The following is an 8662-nucleotide window of genomic DNA, read 5'->3' as shown; positions in this document are numbered from 1 at the left end:
GGATTACTGCTCTAGATTGAGGAACTGTGCCACTTAGTTCGGTATTTAATCTTGGGACGCATCTTTTTTGTTTCCTTCGAATGCCACGTGTCTTTGGGATTTTAGAGATATTTGAGATGAAATACAACGCCCAAGGTAATCTTAATGGATAAGGAAATTCCATACTAATTAAGGTCATACTCTTGGCAGCTCGCCCATTTTAAACGGTACCCCTGAGGGTGATTGAAGATTTCAAAGGCCAAAAAATGAAAAAAAAACAACCACGCTTAGCTTCATGACGTTTGTGCTTTTTTTCTGAACGGTTTCTAATTTTAACGATTTTTTGTTTCTAGCTTTCAGTACTTTTTTCCTGTTTATCTTGTCTTTCGGCTGAGACGTTTTCGATAGCTATTTCTATGGGAGGCAGCACAAAGAAAAACCAAACATTTTCCTATCTGGCAGTAAAACGAAAATAAAAGCAAACGATGGTTCTGCTTTTGCACGGTTCACGTTCGCAGATCGGACAGTTTTGCAATTTGACCCCGTGGTCTAATTAGGACGGGCAGCTTCAATGCGAAGGGGATGGGTGGGTTTGGCATTGACTTCTTACTGTTGAAAAAGAAAAAAATAAACCAAAGGTCCGAAGATGGACAAAGAAGGAAAAACGAGAACACAACCAACCGAGGGATACGGACAACAAATCGCAGTAATTAACATTCAGCGAACGGTCTGGCAGGGAAAGGTAAATTAGATAAACTGGCCACCGGTCGGCAGTGAATTTTTATGGGCGCACTTCAGCGATATCTTACATCCGATAGCGGACGAAGCTAAAGTGCGTTCCCCAAAGCCAACGCCACCAGGCGTCTCCATTAGATGCCGATGGGCGACCGGGCGCCTCCATCGAGAGCGTGGGCGTGGGGCGAGAGTTGTACAAACGTCATTTCGAGGCCCCCGAGGGACATTGGATAATTTGGAGTGAAGTAGCGATTTACAGCGTGACAGCATGGAGATAAGCACCGCTAAAGGTGGCACATAATTCGAATGGTTTCACCTTTGTTCCAGAGAAGACTGAAGAAAACCGGTGTGCGGCAGGGGGAGAGAAGAAGGACGAAACTTTTCCTCCCACTTCTGGTACGCATTACGTATTATCGAAGCGGTTCGAGATGCATTAGCCGAATAAAAGATCCGTCCTTAGGTTTCACGTCCCGAGGGCTGCCCGAAGTTGAGGTGTGGTATTTATGAATTTAATTATCCGACGCAATGGACAAAGGCGGATCCTGCTCCAGCCGCACACACTTTTACGGGATAAATCTAATCGAGAAAAACTACATCACCGCTTACAGTCGGCTTTCCTAAGGCTCCTAATGACTTCCTTCTCTAGTCTTCTACGCGTAGTCCCCGAGGGGAATTTGTTATCGGTTCGTAATGGCAGTTAAATTTAAGGTACGCTTTTCTCGAGCAGCGGATAAATCGGATTTAATTTGTGTCCCATTTATGATTTTTTTTTTGCGCACACGGCTTGAAATCTAATTTTCACCTTCCCAAGTCGCTTTCTAACCGGTGAACGGGAGTTGAAAAATGGAATAAATGTTTCCATCGGGCGTTCGGAGTTGAGTGGTTACGTCTCTAAATGATTTGATTGAATTTAATTATCCTCGGAAAGATAGATGGTGCGCACCTGAAGCAGCGTTTGCACAAGACACAAAGACACCAGGGGAAAGGAAAGCGATTCGGTTCTCCACTCGGGGAATGGGAATTATGAGCTCGAGAAGCGATGGCGGGAAGAAAAATGGGATTATAAATAGATTGTGCTCAACAATGATTTCCGTTCGATAAAGGCAGGAGAGGGGTTCGAAGGCAGGTGCTGCAAAAACCATCCAGGAAGATAGACACTTTCCACCCCAGCTCATGGATATATGTTGTCTGGTAATGACTTTCTTTCGCCAGTTTTTCGTGTCACACTTTAACACTTATCCAGGCACAAAAGGATCTTCGTTCGTCCGTTCCTCCTGGGGCGGACATTCGAAATCATATTTCCATCATAATCAAATTAATTACTGTGCTCCCGGTGGTGGAAAATACGAGACAGCACTGTCCCTTGGGGGCGAGCAGGTGAGCGCAGTTGAGAAATACGAACCGAAAATGAATGTAATTAATGGCAAGCACCAAGGATGTCTTTTGGTGCGAAACCGGTGAGCGATGGCATGAGCGAAAAGGTTGGTAAGAAGTGGTATGTTTAATTCGATTACAAACCCCAACCACCAGGTAGCCGTTTGATGGTATGGACGCTCTAGGCTCCTCCGTTGTACGAGAGAAAACCAGACACGACGCCGTAAACGGTAGAGTGTCATTTTATATCCATTTATCTGCGCTCTGTTTGATCGCAATCCGCGCTTCATCCGAGGGAACATATGCTTCGTCGTAGGAACACGAAGGATGGACGGAAAACTCGCGCGTGAAACCCAGGAAAAATGGTCGAACGGAACAAAACGTGGAAACATATGTCGAACGTCGGGGCGGTTGAAAAAAAAAAAAAACCAGCAGCGGTAGAAAACCGACCACCTGTCGGAAAACTGGAAAATCCATCCCGCTTACGTTACGTGTGGATGTGTGTTTTAGCGTGTGCATGTATGTGTAGCGAAACCCGTGAAAATGGCGTGCGAACCGTCCGTTAAAGCGCTTAAAGTATTAAGGAATTAATTATCTCCCTCTTACGAGTGTGATTGCGCGATTGGGAAAGAATCCTTTCGATTTTCCCGGCTTCAGTAGTTCCGGGGCTGGAGGGGTCCGCTAGGGTCGGTGCTGGGTAATTCCAAATCGTCGAATCAATTATAGCAGCTATCGAGGCTTGCTCGAGCTGCAGGGAATAACACGGCGCACCGGTGGAATGTCATCGAACCGGTTCTCGAAAGCTGGCGACAAAATGGCACGTGTTCTGGCGCGCGCCAGGATAATCGAGGTTTTCCTGTCCGTACTGCTGTGTATGTGGGAGTAAGTGTGAGTGTAGGTGTAGGCTTGCACCATCAAAAACACGTGAGTGTTGCCCGAACGGGAGGTTCCAGCGCACTGAAATCGATTCATTTATCGTGTTGACGTTCTCAAGCGCAAGGAAAACGAGATCCGTGTGGAAACCCATGGTGGTGGGGGAAATTTTCAATCAAATTGTTTACTCGGCGTTGTGAAATTGAATTGACAGCGTGCTATTTAGTAGCGTAACTAAGCCCCTGAAAGGCAGCGCCTGAACGCCACCTGTGGAAACCCGCTGTCCGGGGAACCCGGTACGGTCGCTGTATCGATTTCTGGTTCCGACATGGATGCACCGACTATTTTGGGGGCTGACAAATGGCAGTCATGTGCGGCCCGTCAGTAGCGTGGGAGCCCATCGCGTGCTCAAAGGAAATTCATCACGCCCCTGGTCCGATACGTTCCGCGAAACCGGTTGATGCAAGTGCTTCCGACAACGCTTTTTAATCCCACGGGCGTGGAATAGATTTTTCCGGTGTGAAGCCAATTTGTAATGGTTGCGTGTTGTGTGGTGAGTTTACAAAAAAAATACAGTTCAACCTCGCGCTCGTTACAAAACGAACCGGTGTTGCATAAGGGAGTTGTCGGAGGTGACGTTCAATTGATTTTAAATTTTAGTTTGATTGATTTTCGAAATGGTACTTTCACACATCAGTTTGTAGCAGTTCAATTAATTGTTTCAACACTTTATTTTATTTTCATTCATATTGCCATCGAAAAGCAGGCAAGTATCCAATTACTTTCATTACACATTGTACAAGCCAACGTTAAAGTTGGGGGGAATTTTTCCACTGTCTAGTGGACGATAAATAAATTCTTCGTCATTTTAACGAGATATCCCTGATTCTTCAAACCATGAATGGATCGTAGCAGGCAACGCGGGAAGCAATTTATGCTCCGCTAGCAAGTTTCCCAATAGAGTTCAATCGCAGCAAGCCTCGGTGAGCGCGGGTCCGATCGGGTGTTAAAGTTTTTCATAATTCCATCCACGGAAACTCGCTGCCATCGCCGTCGATCGTCTACGGTACGCAGTATTAATTTTGTCAAGTTCGGATCACGGTTGAGGCGACGCGCCAGCACGAAGCGCTCACCGTATTCAATTACATCGGAATGTAATTAAAAGTTATGCCCTGTTCGCGTAACGCTATCGGTGCGCACCGTGGCTGGGAAACGGAGTAAGGATATCTTCTCCTGCAGGTGATGCTTGGCCGAAAGTATGAGACCGTGAGGAGAAAGCCTCGAAGAGGAGGGAATGTTTTGAATCATCGTTGACGTCCGGAAAGACGACACCGGCGCCTGAGTGGTAGGAGATTAGTCCAAAGGTTGTCCTTATGTTGCAACAGTGTTCTCATTTGCATTTACATTTCACCCTGGGATTGGGAAACTTTCGTGAGGGAACGCTCGCGGAACTTATAAAGTCGACGGCGGACCTCAAACTAAATAACTTAAAAGTGAAGTTTAAGACACTGAACTTTCACTACAAAGTCTTGTCACGGCAACAGGTTTTCCAACAAGGTGGCAACGAATGCAAGCCCCTCGGCGTTATTCCATCGTGGATTGATTGTGAAATTGTGCGTTGAAATTTGAAACGAGTATGAAAACACGCCCGGAGAATGTTAACAATTTTTCCGTTTGTTTTTTTTTTCAGGTTTGGCTAGTGCACAACGACAGGATCAGGAGGACCCGTGCAAAACCAAATCGAAGGTTGTCGGTGACGTGACGTACTGCGATCGCTACTGGGAGTGCATCAACAACCAGCCGGAGCTGTACGATTGTCCCAACGGGTTGGTGTTTGCCGGAAAGCACCGTGGCGTGACCGAGGGATGCGATTACCCGTGGCGATCGAACTACTGCGAGGGCAAGCAGTTAGCAAGTGAGTATCGGTATTAGGATATACAAATATGGAGAGGATCATGAGGATGAGACAAAGAGAGGATCGGTGTTTTTGTGCTCATACATATTATTTCAAGAAGTCTTGCTATTATAGTAAGAGAGTATTTAAGTTTTTTTATAGAGATTTAGATTGTACTGACTATTCCAGGAGGAACTTTGGAATCCATCCTCTGGATGCTCTCAGATCTTTATTTCATTTTGTGACGGATCTAAATCGTATAGAATAGTAATCCTGAATTCCAAACATTCCGGATTCTGGATCTACCAAGGGACTGTATCTTGATCTCTAAGTATCTGAATCTAGATCCCGGAACTTCAGAATTGGATTCTGATTTTAGATTCCAAGAGATCTGAAATTCTGAATCTGGACTCTAACGCAAGATACCGGATTCTAAGGATCTCTTAGTTGGGATCCAATCGATATCGTTCATACTTGAGATTGACTCACAGAATCCCGTTACCAATCTAATCTTGATTGCATCCAAATAAGATTTTCTCTCCCAATGAACACCGTGTTTGCTGTGTCAACAGTGTTATCCAATTTTTATATCATAAAAGTTTTGATAAGGTTGCTCTCAGTCGAAATTTGCCATTCCTTTGATGTAGCACCAGACGTGTAGGATTATTTACGATTTCTTCACGATCGTCCAAGCGTAACAAAGTTTCCCGGTGCATTGTTCGCAAATTAACTCATTTTTCAGATGCCTCGTCCTTCGTCCTTTCGCCTTCCGAAAGTTTAGCTTCAAGTCGGTCCATGCTGGCCGAATTAGCAGCTGCATCAAAGGCGGCACGAAATCGTGTTCGACGACCGGAGTTTCACCACCACAGAGCACCGTTAAATAATGAGGGCAGAGCGTGGGAGTCTCTTATAGTCCATGCCAAACTTAATCGAGCTCGTTTCTCGATGACCAACCTAACCCTCCGTCCAGCGAACCGTTGATTATGTTTTGAGCTGGAGCGAGTTTTGGCGAAGGCGAAGCCAGCATCGACAGGCGAAGCCAGTCATAACAATTGGTGCTTGAATGTGCAACAAAACTGCTGGAAATTGAGTGCCCTCGAGCGAGATGGCGAAGTGTTCGGGATCGAAGGGATTCGAAACGAGGGGGAAAAACCCCCGGGAAGTGGCCGGGGTCGTGTTGCAACGTCGTCTACAACGTCGAGTGCAGCGCTCAAGTGTCGTTTAGTTTTAAGCAGAGCGTAATGACCGGTGAAAAGTTTGCCATTTCCGCTGCGGTGGTTGTAGTGCTCCGTGTTCGTCTAGTTTGTTCCAATCTCTCCTCCTCCGTTATCCAACGAAGTGTTTCTCCACAGAGTGGGAGTTTGTTCGATTTTTTTTTCCTATTTATTTCTAATTCTTCTATTTTATTTCCTCCCTCTCGACCCTCCCCCGGTTTCAGACGGTCCCATATCGACGGAGCACTGCGACTGGCTGTACGGTATCTTCGGACACGAGACGTCCTGCACGCGATACTGGACCTGCTGGAATGGTACCGCCACGGAGCAGCTCTGCATCGGTGGACTGCTGTACAACGAGAACGCCCACAGCTGCGACTGGCCGGAGAACGTTGATGGATGCCAAAAGCACCGTAAGTTGGCAGAGAGATGGAAAGGAGGGGGGAGGGAAAAGACCCTTCCACGGGGGAGTGAACAGAAAAACAAGACGAGGGAATAGTAAAACAAATTACTCAATAAGGGATGCAGGTTGATGGTGACAATTTTCGGCACAATCGGACTTTCCCTAACAAAGGAAGCGAATAGTTGGTCGCTTTTCTCTATTTTTCTTTTCCCTTCATTGTAGTGTTCTCGGTAGGAACATAATAACCAACAGCAAGGTGACCAAACGGTGATGCAATAGGGTTTCGAAGCCCTTTTTCCAAATGGGAAACACAAAACGAACGGAAGGAAATCGTTTCTCATTAATTTGTTTGTCTTTCCCTCGGTTGTTCGTGTTTTTACCTCCCCGCTCTTTCTCTTTCTCTGCCCTCCGGAAAGGGGTATAGTTTTCCTTTACCATCATCCTTTGTGAATATCCTTCGGATTTTGCTCCCCGTTGGGGGGGAAAATCCCGGCGAAAGGCATTCCTTCCGCTGCAGTCGGTGCACATGGCAAAATGGTGCATTTTCATAACCCGTGTTCTCGTGGCCGTGTCGGCAATGGTGGTGATTTTCATTCCCCCGCCCTTACCTCTTATCGTTTTCCCCCCTTCTTCTTCCCGCCAGCCCTCTGCAACGATGACGCCAACGGAAATGTACCGCTGGGCAAGTCGTGCAATCGCTACTGGCAGTGCCAGGGTGGTTACCCGCGGCTCCAGCGCTGCCCCGCCATGCTCGTGTTCGACCGCCGCAGTCTCCGCTGCGTCGTGCCACCGACCGAGGATTGCGACGTGCCCACCACCCCGCTGCCCGAGTACGAGCCGGAGCAACCGCAGGGCAAGGTATGTATGGTCGATTCCTCGCCAGTTTCGCTTTGTTCTAGAGCTTTCCGTTGTATACGATAAAAATTAATCAACAATTCTTTTAATATGTGCTCCTAGTTCCTAAGACAAGCTTTTATTGTTTTCCCATTATTGCTGTTCAATTGTCAGGAATTTTTAATTCGTCTTAACATTTTTTTAAATCAGAATATAGTTCAGATTCCGATACCAAAGAAGAGTAAAATAATTTTCCATATGTAAGCCATTGAATTCTTCAAAGCTGATGAATGGCGAAGAAAAATTCCGCATTCAAATTAAAAATACTGTTCTCAAATAGTAATTCAAACAATCGTAATTTTTCGTTTACTTACAAACATTGTTTTACTCATAAACATAAGTAAGAAAAAGTAAAGTTAATAAGAAAAATCAATCGTCATTTAAAAAGATTTTGTTAAAAGTGTGGGACATTTTACTGAAGATTAAATATTTATCAAATCGAATCGAAGTTCTTGTGCTGTATCTGATTCCCTCACCGCTCTGCTTGTTTCCCTGGCATTTTCTTTCAGGGAAATCCGAATGCAATTCACCAATCGTCCGGCACTGGCGGTCTACAGGGCGGCAAGCTGCAGTCCGGAGGACGAAACAAGAACTAATCGTTCGCTCACCTTTCTACAACACCACTCCACCCACCACCATCAGCTATCCACCCATCCATCCCATGGCCGGTTGTCGATGAACTTCTTCCACCCGCAGTTCGAAGGGGCGTCCGAATGGTCACAGCGTGCGGTTCGGTCCAGTCCAGCCCGGCATTCCAGTGCTCCTGACGACGGGGTTGAACCTGTCATCCTCATGGAGTGATAGTAAACCCACACACCGTCGGTGAGATAGCGTCGGAGGGAACGCACATAGCACAACGCAAACAGCGAGACATTTCCGACACCTTTTACCGACATTTTATTTGCTCCGGACAAGCACAAAACGTAGGACGAAACGAACATTAAAGAGTGATAAACTGGATCTGCCCACGACAGCGAGGACAGGGCAGTAAATGAGCTTAAAACTAAGTTAAACTATTTCGTCTTCGGCAACACGGTCGTAGCGGATGAATGGACAAATCTTTTCCCACGAACCCACCATGGGTTTGCAATTTAATCGAAATTGTTTCGATTGTTTCTAATTTATCAAGCAAATGTGTATGTCCACCGTTGATTGAAAGAATTCTTTGCTTATTCGTTCGTCCTCCTTTTCCATTCATTTCTCTTCCCCCTCCGCAAGCGCATCGCAACTTTCCCTTTCATGTTTTTAGATGTTATTTTTCTTTATTTTATCCCAATGTAACTATTTAAGAAAGTG

At 46.0% G+C, this 8662-nt stretch overlaps 1 protein-coding gene across 1 annotated transcript; it reads left to right on the top strand.

The window, feature by feature from the left end:
- The first annotated feature begins 2150 nt into the window (after positions 1-2150).
- Positions 2151-7962, top strand: LOC131271870 (protein obstructor-E-like). Its single transcript, XM_058273435.1, has 5 exons — positions 2151-2199; positions 4652-4876; positions 6294-6482; positions 7116-7330; positions 7876-7962. The coding sequence occupies exons 1-5, from the start codon at positions 2151-2153 to the stop codon at positions 7960-7962; spliced, it is 765 nt and encodes a 254-aa protein (XP_058129418.1).
- Positions 7963-8662: the final 700 nt, after the last annotated feature.

Source organism: Anopheles coustani, chromosome 3, assembly GCF_943734705.1.
Source record: "Anopheles coustani chromosome 3, idAnoCousDA_361_x.2, whole genome shotgun sequence".
Lineage (NCBI taxonomy): Eukaryota > Metazoa > Arthropoda > Insecta > Diptera > Culicidae > Anopheles > Anopheles coustani.
Note: the sequence above shows the minus strand (reverse complement) of the source record. Positions and strands in the feature narration are given on the sequence as shown.

What these genes read in the sequence shown, in the direction of transcription:
- LOC131271870 (XM_058273435.1), top strand. Translation starts at nt 2,151, where the DNA reads ATGTCTTTTGGTGCGAAACCGGTGAGCGATGGCATGAGCGAAAAGGTT. An exon ending in CGAGGGCAAGCAGTTAGCAA is followed by an intron (nt 4,877 to 6,293) that starts GTGAGTATCGGT and finishes CCCCGGTTTCAG; the next exon opens with ACGGTCCCATATCGACGGAG. An exon ending in CGGAGCAACCGCAGGGCAAG is followed by an intron (nt 7,331 to 7,875) that starts GTATGTATGGTC and finishes ATTTTCTTTCAG; the next exon opens with GGAAATCCGAATGCAATTCA.